This window comes from Varanus komodoensis, unplaced genomic scaffold (assembly GCF_004798865.1).
Source record: "Varanus komodoensis strain SLA01 unplaced genomic scaffold, ASM479886v1 scaffold35, whole genome shotgun sequence".
Classification (NCBI taxonomy): Eukaryota; Metazoa; Chordata; class Lepidosauria; order Squamata; family Varanidae; genus Varanus; species Varanus komodoensis.
Window position 1 is genome coordinate 1,021,490 of NW_025335856.1, and position 18,133 is coordinate 1,039,622.

Consider the following 18,133-nt stretch of genomic DNA (forward strand, 5'->3'; position numbering starts at 1 on the left):
CATCACATTGCTGCTTCCTATTTAGCTTGTTGCCTGCAACAACTCAGAGGTCTTCTTTTTCAGCGCCGTTCAGCCAAGTATTCCCCATCTTGTATCAATGCATTTGGGTTTTTTCCCCTAGGTGGAGAACTAGGCATTTGTCCTGTTGAACTTCATTCTGCTGCTTTCTATCAAGTATTCTACCTTGACTAGATGACCCCGATCCTCTTTTTGTCTTCCAGGGTGTTTAGCTATTCCACCCAGTTTTGTGTCGTTTGCATATTTAATTATCATTCCCTGGACTTCTTCATCTAGATCATTAGCAAAGATTTTGAAGAGCACTCCGAGGTGAACCCTGTGGCACCCCACTCCTTACCTCTCGCCAGCTTGATGAGCACTCCCTGTGACCGATTTTGTAGCCAGTTGTGGATCCACCTAATAGTACCTCTGTCGAGCCCACCTTTTGCTAATTGGTTTATCAGAATGTGGCGGGGCAGTTTGTCATATGCTTCACTAAACCCTAGGTCATTTTATGTCCACGGGTGGTTTCTAAAATGTTCGCAGAGATATTTTAAAAAAGCGATAGCAGCAACAAAAAATGCTTTACACGAAATAAGGCCCACATTGGAAAAATTAGGAGCTCCTTTCTTAGTAGCAAAACGGAACAAGTTTAAAACGGGTCGGACAGGGCCGATCGAGAGATAGCCCTCTCTACCTGTTAATAGCTCCGTGGTCACGAGCGTCCGTAAACGTCACACTAGGGAAGACCTGCCCCTTAGGCGCATGCGTACACTGCTCAGAGAAGCCGAGGCGCGCTGTGTCATCGACGCCTGGAGAATCGCTGCGCCCGTCTCCCTTTTGCAGGTGGGGCGCGCGGGGCGGAGGATCGAGGGGGCCAAGGCGAGGGAGCTGAGCCGGGGAGGCCAGGGGGCGCGTGCCCTGCTTTCAGGGGTGGCTGCTCGTCTCTGTCGTGCCCAAGCCAAGCTGGATGCTCCCGTTTGGCAAGCCTAATTCCGGGAAGTTTTAATTTTGGTGGTGGTTTTTTTTTTGGTGTGGTTTTTGTTTTTAGCCATTATTGTTGTTGTTATTGCTGTAGTTATTTCACTGTTCCATTTTCTTTGCAACAAAATCTCCTGGCTGCCACAGGGCTAGCAGCGTGAGTCTGTTGCAGCAAAACCCAGGAAAAATCCCTTTGCGCTCTTAAAAGATCGAGGGGGCGTCCGGCCGCCCAGGCTTTCGCGGACTCGAGCCCTCGTTATCAGATGCACGGGATGTAATCTCCAGGTGGTAGAAACAGATTTTTTTTTTTTAAAGTTGCATATAAAGTATCTTCCGACTGAGGCTAACACTTTATGCATCTGATGTTGTTGTCTGTATGTAGTCTGAAGAAAAGCTTATGGCACAATAACTTGAATGATATATACCTATTTTTGGACCTGTTTGACAGGTGCAAAAGACATCTGTTGTCTCAAGACGTCTGTTTCTTGTGTTTCTGCTTTACTATTTGAGATGACCATTAAAAATACAAAACCTTAGATGTACTCCTAAGACAGTAATGCAGGAAGAATTTTAAAGTTAAGGATAGGATCTGGCAAAGTCCTATTCATTTCATGATTACATATCTCCATGTAAGCAATTTGGTTTAAAACTATTTAACTTTTTGTTTATTTAATTTATTTGGGCTGTCGTTTTTGGTACAGAATGTCTCGAAGTGGCTTAGAGGGGAAGAGTACCACAAGGATTAGGATTAATAAAAGCCAGTGAAATAATAAAACATCCCAGGTCAAAAATGACAAAATAGACAAAATCATCAGCAAGGCCATCAAAAATACATCCTGAGAGTACCCTAAAATAAATGAGCCTTTATGGCTTCCTGAAGGTCAGCAATGATGGGACTTGATAGATTTTCATGGGTAGTGCATTCTAGAAATGTGGGGCCACTGCAGCAAAGACTCTCTCTCTCTCTCTCTCTCTCTCTCTCTCTCCCTCCCTCCCTCCCTCCCTCCCTCTCCCCAGAATAATATTAAAATGGTCCACCCCCGGAGTCTTATGGATCCTGATGGATCCTGATTCCTGGGGGCTCTGGGGGATTTTCTGGTGGATAAAGCTGGCGCTCCTATTGATGTCCTGGTCGATTTGTGGAATAGGCAAATGGCCAGGGCAGTCAACACGATTGCTCCTAAGCGTCCTCTCCCGGCTAGCAGTGCCTGCTTGGCACCATGGTATCCACCGGAGTTGCAGGCGATGAAGCCGACTGGGAGACGATTAGAATGCAGATGGAGAAAATCATGGGACAAATCTGACCAAACACACTTGTGTGCTCATTATGAAGCCTATACTGTGGCGGTGAGGGCGGCGAAGAGGCAGTTCTTCTCCGCTTCCATTGCTTCCTCACAGTACTGTCAGTGGAGCTTTTCCGAATAGTGCGAGGCCTAACATGCGCTGGCCAGGAAAATGATGTGGTCACACCTTCGGCATTCCGCTGTGACGACTTTGCCCAGCACCTTAAGGAGAAATTTGCTTAGATTTGCCATGAGCTGGACTCCACAGTTGATATGATTCCGGAACGGGAGACATTCAGCATGCTGTCTGGTCCATCATTGTTGGATGAGTTTCAGTTACTGCGGCCTGAGGAAGTGGACAAGATACTTGGGATGGTATGCCCAACCACCTGTTTACCCGACCCTTGCCCTTCTTGGCTGCTTACAAAAGCCAGTCATGAGATTGGTCCCTGGGTCCAGGAGGCCGTCAACACCTCACTGAAGGAGGACCGGGTCCTTGCCCCTTTAAAGGAGGCAGTGATCAGGCCCATCCTGAAGAAAGCATCTCTGGAACCAGAGGTGCCGCCAATTATAGACCTGTAGCCAACATCCCATTTTTGGGCAAGGTGTTGGAGCAGGTGGTGGTGGGGAAGCTCCAGGCACTCTTGGATGAAACGGATTATCTGGATCCATTTCAGTCCGGTTTCAGACCTGGTTATGGTACTGAATCTGCCTTGTCGTCCTGTACAATGACCTATGCAGGGAGAGGGACGGGGGAGTGCGTCCCTGTTGGTTCTCCTGGACCTCTCGGCGGCTTTCGATACCATCGGCCATGGTATCCTTCTGGATAGGCTGGCCGGGTTAGGAGTTGGGGGCTCTGCTTGGCAGTGGTTCCTTTCCTATCTGGCCAGTCGATTCCAGAAGGTGGTGCTGGGGGACTATGGCTCTGCGCCATGGCAGCTATGCCATGGAGTACCGAAGGGTTCCATTTTGTCCCCCTTGCTATTTAACATCTACATGAAACTGCTGGGAGAGGTCATCAGGAGGTTTGGGCTGCAGAGTCATCAGTATGCTGATGACACCCAGCTCTACCTCTCTTTTTCAACTAATCCAGGTGAGGCAGTGGCTGTCCTGAACCGCTGCCTGGCCAAGGTAACGGGGTGGATGAGGGCCAATAAACTGAGACTCAGTCCAGATAAGATGGAGGTCCTGTTGGTGGGCGATTTGGGTTTTCAGGTAAGTGATTTTGGTCCTGTCCTGGATGGGGTAGCACTCCCTCTAAAGGACAAGGTCTGCAGCTTGGGAGTGCTCCTTGACCCAGAGCTATCCCTGGAAATTCAGGTGCCAACAGCGCCGAGGAGCACCTTCCTCCAGCTTCGGCTGGTTCATCAGCTGCGTCCTTACCTGGATGAGAACTGCCTAGCAAAGGTGATTGATGCCCTGGTAACTTCCCAGTTGGATTACTGTAACACGCTCTACATGGGGCTGCCCTTGAAAATAGTCCAGATACTTCAGTTGGTACAAAATAGAGCTTCCAGGTTGCTGCCAGGGGCCAGTCGTTATTCTCATATAATGCCGGTCCTCTATCAGCTACACTGGCTCCCAATTGAAGTCCGAGCCCAATTCAAGGTGCTGGTATTATCCTATAAAGCCCTAAACAGCTTAGATCCAGAATACCTGAAGGATCACCTCCTTCCCTATATGCCCTCACACCCCTTAAGATTGGCAGGGGAGTCCTTGCTCTGGGAACCCTCTCTGAAGGAAGTACAGAGAGTGTCTACCCAGAGGAGGGCCTTCTCCGCAGTGGTGCCCAGACTATGGAATGTGCTCCCCAGAGAGGTCTGCCTGGCACCAGCATTATACTCCTTCCTGGTACCAGATAAGGCCCTTAAAATAATCAAACCATTATTTTAATAATCAAGGGTTTTAGACATTTTAGGATTTTTTCTTTTCTCTCTTTTCACAGTTGCATTTTCTATTCTTTTCCTCCTTTTTTAAGTTCATGATGTGTTGTTCTATATTGTTATAATAATTGAGGTTTTATATTGTAATTTTATATTTTGTAAGCCGTCCTGAGTGCTTGGTGGAAGGACAGGATATAAATGTCTGTAATAAATAATAGTAGCTAAACACTTCCTATATATTTTTAAAGGCTATCAGAATGAAGCAGGATTTTTGAAGAGAAAATTTCCAGTTTTGTTTTTACCTTCATGGGGGTAGCTTGCTTTCACTCTTCCGTTATTAGGAACTAGTAGTGTTTTGCATATCAAAAATAAATGTATCTGACTTTATCTGACAAACGTCAAGTGCATTTGGGCCAAGACTGGTGATAAAGAGAGACAAGCGTGCGTGTAAAGCACGTGCCAAGGCATGTAATATGCGTGTCCTGCAGCCACACAAGGCCCTCGCTCTGTCACGTGGCCCACGTGCAGCTCTTTCGTGACCGCATGCATATGCAGTGAGCACACATGCACAAATGCTTTGGACTCCAGCACCCAGCGTTCCTGTTCATTGGCCGCAATGGATGGGGCTGATGGGTATTCAGGTCCAAAGCACCTGGAAGGAGCCAGCTTGGGGAGAGACTGGCTGATGGACCCTTCTAAGATGGTGATGAAGAGGCCAAGGTGGGAACACTGGTATCAAGAAACGGGTCTTGGAGGTGTTTGGTGAGTGCTGGCAAAACACAAGAGACACCAGGCCAACGGGCGTTCCCGCGCTGGGTTTGGGTCTTCGCTGGTGTTGCTCACTGGTCTCGATTGGCACAGCATCCAGAGCAGGATGCTGGATGAGGGGACCACGGACAGGCAGGTGGGAGGAGCTTTCTTCCTGGAGGTGATCATCTCTGTGGAAGTGGCATGTTTGCCCCACATCTCAGTAGCAAGGCCCCAGCCACAGTCCACATGGGGAAGCCGGTGCGGGGTCCATCCTCTCAGCTTTTTTCCACTTCTGTTGAAAAGAGCAAGGCTACAATCCTCAGCTTCCTTTGTGTGACAAGCTATGTCTCACTTGTCTCATTGCTTTGTTTAAGGTGATGCAGGGAAAAGGGTGCAAACAGGCTTCCGCCCCATAGCTTAAGAACAAGTAATCTTCTTAATTAAAAGGAGGATGCACAAAGATACTGAGTTGTTTGATGTTCTTCTGGTGCATTTTATTTTTAAAACATGATTTCAGTATAATTTAACATCAAATCCTACCAGTTTTACAGAGGTCTTCTTCTGGGTGATCCTTCACAGGTCTGAGATCCACTTGGAAACCAGCAGGGGGAAGGCCTTTAATAGGACCGCTCCAATCCCATGGAAGCTTTTCAGGAAGTTGAGAGATGAATAAATTCTACCCTATTTTTATTGCTCTGCTGGCTTTTATTGTATTTTTCACATTTTGTTTCAATTTATTGTACTCAGATACATCTCAGTGTGAAGTGGCTTCTACATTTCATAAGAAGCAATAAATAAGCCCAGGATACTTGGCTGCGTGGCATTTTGTTGTTTTTGTGTTGACTTGTGTCCCACCCTCTGGCTTGCAGGAAGGAGATACTTGTGTGGCCACAATAAATTCTCATGCTTCATGGCATTCTGGAAGCCTGGTCACTTTTGCTGCGATAGAGTACAGCAGCTACCCTGGCCGCCCACCCATGGTCACCTGTGGGCCGCTGGGGGAGGGCACCCCTTTGGGCTGTAACTCATTGCTCTCCCTGCCTCTTTCCATTTCTAGATTTCTGACTCTGAGCCCGGCCATGGAAGCAGCTGCTTCTGAAGGGGAGAAGCCTGCCCTCTCTGCAGCGATGCGGGCGAAGATCGAGCGGAACCGCCAGCGGGCGCTGATGCTGAGGCAGGCTCGGCTGGCTACGAGGCCCTACCCTTCTCCTGGTGAAGGTTTGCTTTGCAGGATGGGCCATGGGGCTGCAGGACAGAGTGAGGTCCAGGTAGATTGTGTAGTTCAACCCACAGCTGTTGCATAAGGAAGTCAAGGGGTCTTGACCTCCTGACCAAATGGACGTTCTCAAGGGCTTCTCTGCTGGAACTTTCTCTAATGAAGACTTCGCAGTTGGAGTCATCTGCACGTACATCTACTAAATGTGTTTTGGGAAGGAAAAGATAGAATGCCAAAACAATCACAGGCTCCCTTTAGGGTAATGTGATACTGGAGTTGGTGAGCATATTATGGGGCCAAAACAACTTCCCTTAAAACCATTGATGTTCCAGACTGACCCGGAAATCACTTGCACACATGGACTAGGGTAATACAACCCATCATGGCTTGTGTCATGTGAACCTAGACTGTTTCCCACAGGGAGCTTGTTTGTGGCTGCCCTGACAACCCATAGGGTGTTCTAGAGGTTGCTGTACCCACCATGGGCTTTTGTGCCATCTGAACCAGGCTACCGGAAAGGTGCATGGGGAAAGTGGTAGAACCCCTTGCCACTCCTGCCATGGTTGTCTGGGCCATCACCAGTGCTATTCACCCAGCAAGGATCCAAGCAGTACTTTGGAGAGGCGGGCACTGGCTCAGTAGCCTCTTCTGCAGTTGAGGGCTTTCTTTCGTTTGCTTTGGCTTTTTCTGCCCCGCTCCTTTCTGCAGAGAACACAAAGTGCAGCTTGACAGCCCAGCTTCACAACCTTTAACAGTCACTGGAAGCCCCATCAAAGTGCCCAAATGGCTAACATTCTTTTGGCACAGCATGCTCAGATCTTTTCATTTTTCGATTAGCTGCATGTGCATAACTGAGTGGGCACACCTTTTTGAGAACATTAAAATTGGGAGACATGGCTGGGCAATGGCCAGGGATGGACCCCTGCTGTCAGAGTGCAGCAGGTATTGACTTGGGACATTTACCCAAAGAGGCTGCATGTAGGTTTTTTCTGTACTTTGATTTTTCTCAACACCTGTCAAAACCCTGCTGTTGCAAAGATCCAGGATCCCTTGGATCTTTGCTCACAGAAAAGGAGGGTGGCACAGGTGGGAGTCTCTCTTTTTTCCACTTGAAAGTTCTTATTTTGCATATATAACCATGATCTGGCCAGGGCAACTTCTTCTTCCTTCTCTTTTCTCCTCCTATATTATTTATTTACTTATTTTATACTGATAATTTTAATTTTATATTATTATGTTTGTAACTCAGTGTATTTTTTGTATTTTTGTATTTAATGGTAATTTATTATGTTCTATTGTATTTCAATGTATTTTATTGTGTTGTAAGCCGTCCCGAGGCTTCGGCAAGGGGCGACATAGAAATGTAATAAATAATAATAATAATAATATCCCCAGTCAAAAAATCCCATTGCCCTGTAAAACCGTTTTAAGAGGAATCCAGAGTTTTGTCAGCTAGCTAGCTGTCAAAACTCCTTTTCCACAGAAAAAGGGCTTTTTCAAGCAGGTAGAATCTCAGGAAAAAGTGTAAGATGTGCATGAGAACTGCCAGGACAATACATGTTGAGATGAGGTTCTCATTGTAAAGGGCTTGTAAATCTCACCACCTCCTTCCATCTTTGCTTTCCCTTGACGTTTTGCCTCTTCATAGCTGTTAAGGGAAAGCCAAGTATGGAGGATCCTTATTTGGAGGTTCTTTGGGTCAGTGTCCAGGGTTGGCACCTGCTGCATTCCAACAGCAGATGCCTCCCCTGAGATTGCCCAGCTCCTGATTTCGGCACGCATGGAACTGCACAGCTCTGCAAATGTGGGTTGTTTTAAAAAGTGTGCACATTGTACGGACAAAAAAGTTTGCTGACCTTTCAGTTTGTTCCTCAGGTGCTTTGAAGGGGCTATTGAATGATGATCATGAAAGCCAGACTCAATTAACTTGGGTGGGGTGGGGTGGGGTGGGGTGAGAGAGTGGAAAGTGGAGGAGAGGAAGTGCTGGTGATCTGAAATTGACTTTCAGTTGTAGCATGGATGTCATTCTTGCCGTGAAGTTTCCTGGCACAATGGGGGAAAGGAGTGAAGATGCGTTGCTTGCATAACAACCAACCCCACTGTGGTTTATTGCCAGAGCGTGTTGTTGAGCTACTTGACCTTGAGCTGGCTTAACAAAGTCTTGTTCTATTCAGCTAAGAGAAGACAGCCTTCATTCTGTTTTAATACAGAATAGAAATCTTTGGTGGGTGCCTTCAGGTTGGCATCCTGGAGTGGAAATACCTGGGTGGGTCTTTAATGCCGAAACCCAAATCTACTATAAAGGAGTAGATTTAAGGAGCAGAATTGTAGCTCATGATATCACGTATTTCCCCAGTTCATTTTAACAATTAGGTCCACTGGTGCCTTAGAAATGTGTGCGCATGTTGGGGGGGGGGGCAGAGGGAAGATATCTAAATGTATGTATTCCTAAAACAGGAAGCTCTGTTTTTGAAGCCGACACCTCTGCTTCTAGAAAAGGTGTCAAACGTAGGACACAGAATAATCAGTTCAAGTTGCGACAACTCAGATTCAGGCTGGACATCAGGAAAAGCTTCCAGTCAGAGCAATACGACAGTGGAACCAGCTGCCTGGAGAGATGGTGGGCTCTCCCACACTGGAGACATTCAAAGAAACTGGACAGCGATCTGGGTGGGATGGTGTAACATGGTGTCCTGCAACAGCAGGGGGTTGGACCCAGTGGTCTTCATGGCCCCTTCCAACTCTACTCTTCTATGATTCTGTATCTTTATCTTGGCCTCTTAAATTGTTTTGAGAGGGGTTAATGATGGATTACATGTTTGCATTTTAGTAGGTAGAATAAAAATTCAAAATAAAAATACTGAATAATATTTCTTTAAATAACTAAACAGATTGCTGGATGTATGGGTTGTTCCCATTCAGAAACTTCAGATCAGGGAGCTCCACAACTTGTACCATTATGGAAGTAGCAATTCCTTGTGTTGCAGTAGTGAATTTTCCTGTTAAAAGAATGGTTGTTATACAAGAGCAATGTGTTTAAAGCCGGCAGATTGCCAGCACTGGGGCAAGGTTAGACATGAAAGTCAACTTTTCTAATTAGGTTTTTAAAAATCCTTTCAGGTGAGGTTTCTTTCACCTAAGTAGGTGGCCTTGAAACTGTTCTTTATCTTTTCAGGCAGTTCTAAAGTTAAAGCACCTCCAAAGATAATAGATACTGGGGGAGGATTCTTTCTGGAAGAGGAAGAAAAAGACGAGGAACATGCTGCAGAGAAAATTGTGCATCCCCCTGGTAAATTATGATGAATTCTGATGTACCTGTTGTGACCGCTTTCTTTGAGTCAACATGCTGTGCATAGCCACCTGGACTGAAGTCCTGTGGCTCTGTGCATCGTGCCTGAAATTATTTTGCATCTCTGTGAGAAGTCTGAACTTTTTAAAAAGAACATTGTATGTTCTTCCAAAGTAACTGATAACAAAGGACTGTGTTACCTGTCCATAGTTGATTCAGTTTAATCAACTAGGTCAAGGAAGATGAAGCTAGCTAGAAAGTAGAGTTTAGACATCCTAGTCCTGATTCACAGGATGTATAATGATGTGTTTTCTGCCCTAGAAGCTCAGTGTGGCCATCTTTATCACCTGTTGTTGGAAAGAGGTCTCTTTGATCAGCCCTCCTAAATCCAGATAGCTATCTCAGCTGATAAGCCCAGCCACGTGAGCAATGTGGGGAATTTCTTCCCACAGTGTATCTTGGCTTGAGCAGGACTGCCTCCAGAAAGGGGGTTTCTATGCAGGCACTGGTTGCCACAGGCTGATTCTTCTTCCAGGACTGAATTGCCTGCCTTTGTAACTTACAGTCTTTCATTTTTGTTAGAAAAATGCTTTTATTTGAGTGCATACAGCTGTTCAGAGTAAGATGTGCTTAGAATGGGAATTTAAATGGTTGTATTGTATAGTTAACAGCCCTTCTTGTCAGGTGCAGAGAATGAGGTTTTCTCTGGAATGATGGATTTAGGTAACTGGAATTGGCAAGAAGCTGAGAGGGCTGATAGAAGGCCAGCCACGTGTGGACAGGACTAAAAGAAAGGAACAATGGGAGAAGGAAGGATTGTGCCTTTCTTAGATTTAAAACATTTTAAAGGGACTTGTCTTGTCTGGAGGGATGGGGCAGGAATAAGATTTGTGGTCTAGTTCACCTTTGTTTCCTTCCAATCTTGTAATTAGCCCATTTTCATAATTTTTGCAAAAGACACTGCCTCATGGATTTTATGTTTCATGTTCTATCCCATTTGTGTTGTCTCCCCATTTCCTTAAAAATGTGCAACAAATATAGCTTCCTTTCTGGTATTTTGTTTTACTTTCAGTCACTTTACATGTCTTTTTTGACCGGTTTGCATTACACTGCTTGTAAACTGCCTCATATGTTGACATATTTATTCATTGATTAATCTGTCAGTGAATAAACATGTCAACAAATGGAAACTTTTGTTGTTATCCTGATAAAATTATTAAGCTTTATTGGGAGATTGATAAATACTTGAACTGAGTATTAGCTTCCAGGAAAGCAAAATTAAATCCCTAGATAAAATCTTCCAGAAAGTTATCTTGGACAAGCCTCACTTGAAATGAACCAATGCTGTTCAAGATCACTGCTTTCTAGTTCCCATTTATTTAAGCAAAGTGCTTGCAGGAGATTATGCAGGAGAATTTTATCCTTAGGCTATTAAGACGCTGACTGAGTCCCATGAACCCATGGGAAGCTGTACCATCCAAAATGCCAGGTTGTGTACCAGCCCATGCTTTCAGATTGCAATTTTGTGCAAATTCAGCAGGTGTGGGTTATGTAGGTGTTAAACAAAGGTTCTGAAAGTATTAATAATCTGCTTTAAGGTTATCTGAAGTTGAGACAAGCACCTGCAAGTGGAAGCTACATATTCAAAATGGCAGTCACATGTACTTCAAAGGCATGGCAGCCTCACAGTGAGCTAAATAGCTCATAGTGGGCTGCCATTTTGTGAAAGCGGCCCCAGTATATAGTAAAGGGAATGTTCTTCTTTTAAGGGAACAATTTTTGATTGGTTATTTCATGCTCTGCTTCAAACTTAACCTATCTTTGCCATTGTTATACATTTAAATAAATAAAACAAGGTAAAAATGAAGATTCCATCTGTCTCACTTGCATTTCTGTATCAACCTTAATATTGTTATTTGGCTACCTTGAATATAATTATTAATCTAAATTGTTTTGTTGTGTTGTTTGTTTTTGTAGGACCTGTATTAGAATTTGATTACCTTATTTGTGAAGAATGTGGTAAAGAATTCATGGATTCCTACCTAATGAATCATTTTGACTTGGCAACATGTGATAATTGCAGGTAGAAGGAAAAACAAAGGAAAATAATAAGTGATAAATGTAGTCCATATTTAACTTATTTTGATGTTATAAACATGCACAACTAATGCTGTGCAACAGCAGGGGGTTGGACAGGATGGCCTTCATGGCCCCTTCTATGATGTGAAATAACTGTTTAACAAAATATGATGAAATTCAAGTAAAATTAGATGGAAGCACAGGTGTTATGTTTCCATTAAGCAAGAAAGGATCTGATTTTTTTCCTGAATTTGTGCTGTAACATTTAAATACTTGTTACGTAATGCTCACAAAAATATATTTGAATATGTACTTCCCATCCAATCCCCCCAAATCAGAAAGTGTTAGAATAGAAATAAAGTGCAAAAAATAAGGAATACGAAAACTCAAAGTATAAATGTGAAGAGATGGAGACTGTAATCCTACTCACTTAACCTGGGAGTAAGCCTCTTTGAATTCTGTACTTAGAAGAGGACCATTGATTTTAGTGGGAGAAATTTAAGCACATGCTCAAATTTCCACTGAATTAAATGGGCCTTTAATAGCACAATCCTGTGTCTTCTTACTTGGAAGATAGTCCCACTGTGGCCATTGTGTTTAGACTGCAGCCCAGTTTCTGAATTCTGGCTGCATGATGCCCATTCATGTTTCTGCTTCAGTGCAGATACTGAAAATTAGGGCAGGAAGTATTCCTAAAATTGAAATAATGCTAGTGTTTCAACTTAATTTATGGCTAGCTTAGGTGACTTGGTTTGCACACTTGCAGTAAGCCCTAATGAACACAGCTGCACTTACCTGTGGGTATACATACGTAAGATTAGACTAGTGATGGAACATATATAAACTGGATATAGAGCAATTCTGTGTACAATAGACCTGTTTCCATTTGGACTGCGATCTTGTTTCAGAGATGCTGAAGATAAGCATAAACTCATAACAAGAACTGAAGCAAAGCAAGAGTATCTTCTGAAAGACTGCGATCTTGACAAGAGAGAACCGGTGCTGAGATTTATCTTGAAGAAAAACCCCCATAATTCACAGTGGGGTGACATGAAACTTTACTTAAAGCTGCAGGTACTGAAGCTTGTTAACAATTATTTTTCTCCCAACTATGTGGTTGCTGGCCATTCTAAGAACATTGCCACATTTTTTAGTTTCCTTGCTTGTACTGTTTCTTACTTGTAAAAATGTTTGAGTTATCTGCTGAAGGCATTCCCTTGGTCCAGCAGAATCTTCTGTCAGTGGAATTGGGAGAGATGATGTTTCATCTCCCTCCTTCTTGCCATGCCCAAAGTCTTCTCCTGACTCCAAATCTGCTCAAGGGGGTTGAGAGACCTTTTGGAACATCATGGAAGGTGGTCTCCCTGGAGGGGCACCAATAGATACAACCCATTATAACATTGATATTTTCTCTTAAAAGGAAAGAGTGAACATTCGCTTAAAATGTCTCATGTGCACAAAACGTTTCCTATGTGGACCTTTTCTAACTGCCAGTTCCACGGAATTTCTGTGTTGCTATTGCATTTTATTCATGTTTAAAGGTCTCTTTTCCAAGGTGTAAGATTAAGGTGCTGCTTCTTAAAACAGATGATATTTTAAAAAGTAAAAACAGGATTGACTTGACTGATCTTTTCTTTCCTCATCGAGGCTGGTCATAGGCAGATCTGGGAACGGGGGGTGTCCAGTGAAAGTAGTGCAGGCATTCAAAGCATCCAGTTTTGGAAAAAACGAGCCCCAGCAGGGCAGGGAACTCATCCTACTTTCAGAAGAGACTTCAAAGCCCCAAGTGCCTGATCTGTATGCTGGCCATGAGCCTCAAGAACGCCACCAGCAGCCGTGGGCTAGTTAAGAGCGGGAAAACAGGGCCTACACTCCACCCTGTCTCCACTCTTTCCCTGTCTCCACCCACTGTGGACAATTGGGCAGTGCCATGTTGAGGCAGCCTTGCTTGGGATGCTGAGGTCTGATCCAGTAACAGCTCTAGAATATTTTTAAAGCTCCATTTATTCTGAAGAATCACTGAGTAGGAAGAAGCAGTTCAGATCATTCAGACCGACCCCCTTTGTTGTGCCGTTTCTGCAGTGCTGGCTGCAGCTACAGGTTCCCTGACAGAGGGCCACCCTCTCTTGAACACCTCCACTGAGGGAGAAGGCGCCATCTAAGGCCGTCTGTTCCGCTGTGAACCAGTTCTTGCTTTTAGGAATGTTCTTCTAATGCTTAGCTGAAATGTGCTTCTCTGCAACATCCACACGTAATTCTAGTTCTGGCCTTAGGAGCAGATGACAAACAGGCTCCAGCTTCTGTGACAGCACTTTTCATATTTGGAGATCCCTCTCTTATCTCTTCTGGTGCTTAACATAAAAGTGAATATTGGAGTATCTGAATGATACTGAGGCTGTACCGTTGAGTGTGTGAACTAATTTCTAATACTCTTACATTTCATCTTGCGTTACTCAAGCAGTAAATTACACTTGGAGTAGTTGGAATGTGGAGTTGGAAGTATGTATCCTGCAGCACCACTTGTATATTGGATGAGGAGACTCCAGGACAGCCTGTACCTTTGTTGGCCTGGAGCCTGTATCTTTAGTAGAGCAGGACTGCACCTGCACCAGATATGACAGGACAGATGTAGAATTGACATAGGAATCTACCAAGAGTTTGTGTCTCCTATTTATTAGAACAGTTTTTTGACTGAAGAGTCAAAGGAGCTAGATGGTGATCTAGTCCCTGTATCTGGACATAAGCCCCACGTATCAATCCTTTATTTTAGACCAGTTCAGATCATTGCACCCCAGTACAGTAAAAATTTAGTGATGATTTCTGTATTTATAATTTACATCAATCTGTCCTTCTGCAGGTAATCAAGCGTTCCCTTGAAATATGGGGCAGCGAAGAAGCGTTAGAAGAAGCCAAGGCAAGCCGCCAAGACAACAGAGAGAAGATGAAACAGAAAAAATTTGATAAAAAAGTTAAAGGTGAATTTGTACAGCTACTTTTCACCCCACTAGTAAAACATGTTTACACAGCACTTGTTTTTTGTTTGGTGAGCTGCTTTATTGGTATTTGTGCCCAAGTTTAAGCTGGAAGAAGCTGGTCCTGTCTGCAACATGGACTTAAAAAAATACTAAGTTGACAATCAAGCAGTGTCATTATGGGGCCTGCGATGTCTTTTTTCTGACTGTATGAGCTGATGGCTATTTTCTAAAATTTGGGCTTCTCATATGAATTTCTATTAAGAGAGTTTAAAGATGGCAAGATATTCGTAAACAGTCTTGTCTCTTTTGCTTGCATGCATATGCACAGACTTGCAGCTGTGTGTGCACAGAGAAAAGGTTCTTCTCATATGCTGCCAGGACTAGGTGTGGCTCGATTAAATTGACTGGCAGTAGATGTAAGACAGAGGAGGAAGTATTGTGTTACACAACTCAACACGATTGCTCCAGTACTCTAACTACTAGGCCATAGAGCCCTTTGAACTGGATCCCTGCTGGCTGCCTCTGTAAATGATAGGGTGGAGCTGGAATTACTTCAGGTTGGGGTGACTGAAAACATAGCTGGTACCACCATGCAGTTCCTGAAATGGCCTGAACAAAGCACGTTTGGAATATGTAAAGCCCCACAAGGTTCTGGACTAGGTTACCTGGACAAACATCTACCTGGACCCTAAGGTCATCATTAAAGGCCCTCTCCCAGTGCTCCTAGCAATGCTGCAAGAGGGTTTTTCAGCAGTGACATCCTGGCTGTGGAATGTCCCTCTCAAGAGACTCATCTGGCCCCTCTGTTGCCGTCTTCCTAGTGTCAGGTGAAGAACTTCTCCCAGGCATTTTAAGAACTGTTTTTAGATTTCTGCATCGTTGTTTTCCACTGATTTTACTTTGGCAATACGTGCTGTACTAGTTTTACCGCTCTGCTTACTTAGTGGTATTTTACTTTGTGCCATTGTATTAATACCTTCTGTTTTATTTACTTCTACACTGACCAGAAAACTTCAGCTGTTGAACAACATGCAATAAGTACATGAGCTGATCCTCTCCTTAAGCTTCGCTAGTTTTCTTGTAAGACTGGGGGTATACACCTATGCCATGATAATGCCATTACTCTTTAATGTGCAACATGTATTTACATAAACGGAGCCCATTTTGCAAGCTTCCTCACTTCAGAATGGAGAAGCATGACCATCAAAGGCATCCATTCCGGCCAAAAAAATCAAAAGCCTCTGGGTGTTCCTTGATTTTCCCACTAACAGTTAATGGGGAGGCATCTGAGATCCGGCTGGAAGGAGGAGGTGATTTCCTTCCCTTGCCCCCTTCCTCTGTGCAGATTCTTCCCATTCAAGTCACAGCAGGCCCAAAAAGATAGGATTTGCTTCATCTCTGCCTTCTAAGTTCATAAACATCTTTTTGAGAGAGAAAACAACGTAAAACAAAACAAAAAAATAAAATGTTAAAGGCACAGTCCCGTGAGGATGCCCAGAAGTTCCTGAGTACAATGGACATCCTATGCAGTGCAGGAGGAGCATGGACGCAATGGTCACCCCATGCTTCTCCTTGCCCTGCATATCAGCCAGATGGCCAGCTGCAGCTATCCAGCTGAGGTGTTTCTCACAGGGAGGAAAGGAGACTGGAGTGCAGCCATGATGCACTGCTTTCTGGGAGACCTGGCAATTCCCCCAGAACAAGTTCCTTTCTCCTTCTCCAGGGTTGCTCTTATGACCCTGAGGACACAACCAGTGGGAAATGCTTCCACGCCCACTGCAAGAGGGACGGCTGGATCCTCAGCTTAGAACAAGGCCGGAGCTCTTTTCTGAACAGAGCTGGAAATCTGACCAAACGTGTGATCTCCCAGGGTTGCTCTACCTAGGAATCAGGAATTGGCCCTGGCTATGTTCCTAGAATAATGAGCTCTCCTCAGCCAAAAGCAGGACAGTTTGGGGGCCACTTGGTTGCCTTGTAAGTATTCCTTGTTTTCTGTTTTGCACTAGAACTACGTCGAGCTGTAAGGAGCAGCATATGGAAAAAAGACACAAGTATCCATCAACATGATTATGGAGCTGAAGAAATGATTGATGATGACCTCTACAAAAAGACTTGCACCTCCTGTGGGCATGAACTAACCTATGAAAAAATGTAGCATGTTCTTGGTTTTTATTAGATGCCCCTTTTGTAATGTTAAACTTTTGTATTCAATAAAATGAAGCTCATTAATTGCACCATGACTTTGCATACAAGCATACCATAATCCTTTACCTCAAGCAGTACGTTATGCTAAAACTCTGATTTTATGATGGGAATAGACAGTGCTGGCTTATATAAAAAGCTGGAAAATCTGTTGAAAGATGAAAATACTTACTCTTGTAGTCCTATGCAACCTTAATGGAAACTTTTCAGAAGCTGCTTTACAAATGACCTTCACAGTTTTTACTGGGGATGCATATCGTGTGAAGATGGAACCACAACAATACATTGCACTGATCGGCCAACTCTGTGAACAAGTATCGTTTAGGCACATCAGCTTCCATATTCACTTCAGGGGTGTTCACCAACGGGTAGCCATGTCCTTTACTGACGTTAATGGAGCCTTTATTTTTAGAGATTATCTTTATGCGCATGTGAAGTAGGGGCAACACCAGTCCTGCCCCACTACATCCTGCTCGGTGGGTTTTTAGTTTGCACAGTAAAGTTTTACATTAGCTATCAACACAGGATAGACAGCTACACCAACATGTTGTGAGCCGCCCCAAGGCTTATTGCGATGGGGCGGCATAGAAATGTTTTAAATCAATAAATAAATAATAAACATAATTTGAAATGAAATAACGTTAAGCCTAGGCAATCAAAACATCTAAAACTGAAAGAGTAACATACATATGAGGTGGCTGATTCAAGAAGAACGGGTGGGTTTGGCATGGGGTGAATCAACCCTGAGGAATGAGTGTGTTTATGACGGCCTGAACTGGAACACGACAGAAGTGACCACAAGCATATAATAGAAGATAATAGCCAAAAAGGCCAAACAAGGAAATCATGGGAGGGGGGAAAATAGGCCATGAGTTACTTCAGAATTGTTCCCTCTCTAGCAAGTCACGTTGCCCAGGTTCACGTGACATAAGAAACCACACCCAGGTTGGTGATTATGCTAATGAGCCAGGTACATGCTATACCTCAAACGAGCAACCATGGCTTGTTTAATTCAAGGTGATTATAGCAACCAATCCCAAGTTACAGTTCTCCCCCTCTCCATGTGTCCTCCCATGGTAAGAGACAGACTGCTTTTTAGAGCTGCCTGAATGTAATTTTTTTTGTTGTTTTTTGATCTTTTATGTTCTCAAACTGCATTTGTGAAAGCCCACACATTTTATTTTTTAGGTGGATCCTGGCTCTGAACAAGTGAGCAGACTACATCTTTACAACACTAAAGACACAATAGGCTTCTGCTGAGAACAGGAAGCCCTATTCCTTCTTCACCGCCTAAGGCATAATGAATACAAGGGGTAATCTTTTCTACTGCAACTTTTTATACATGTGCCAAATTATTATTTTCCACTTTACTCACCTCAGCTCTGCAGCTCCCGTAAACTACTGTTTTCCCCCCAACAGAATAGGAGGGAGATTTAGATCCATCACTTTCCTAAAAAACAAAACTAAAATACTTGTTT

At 44.0% G+C, this 18,133-nt stretch overlaps 1 protein-coding gene across 1 annotated transcript; it reads left to right on the forward strand.

The window, feature by feature from the left end:
• Nucleotides 1-765: 765 nt before the first annotated feature.
• XPA (XPA, DNA damage recognition and repair factor) lies at nucleotides 766-16,693 on the forward strand. Its single transcript, XM_044439494.1, has 7 exons — nucleotides 766-843; nucleotides 5,952-6,112; nucleotides 9,286-9,399; nucleotides 11,377-11,482; nucleotides 12,387-12,552; nucleotides 14,336-14,453; nucleotides 16,460-16,693. The coding sequence occupies exons 2-7, from the start codon at nucleotides 5,974-5,976 to the stop codon at nucleotides 16,606-16,608; spliced, it is 792 nt and encodes a 263-aa protein (XP_044295429.1). The 5' UTR covers nucleotides 766-843; nucleotides 5,952-5,973; the 3' UTR covers nucleotides 16,609-16,693.
• Nucleotides 16,694-18,133: the final 1,440 nt, after the last annotated feature.

Excerpts from the sequence above, each read along its gene's own strand:
- XPA (XM_044439494.1), top strand. The coding sequence starts at position 5,974 with ATGGAAGCAGCTGCTTCTGAAGGGGAGAAGCCTGCCCTCTCTGCAGCG. Across the intron at positions 9,400-11,376 it reads GAAAATTGTGCATCCCCCTG|GACCTGTATTAGAATTTGAT; the intron begins GTAAATTATGAT and ends TTGTTTTTGTAG. Across the intron at positions 11,483-12,386 it reads GCAACATGTGATAATTGCAG|AGATGCTGAAGATAAGCATA; the intron begins GTAGAAGGAAAA and ends ATCTTGTTTCAG.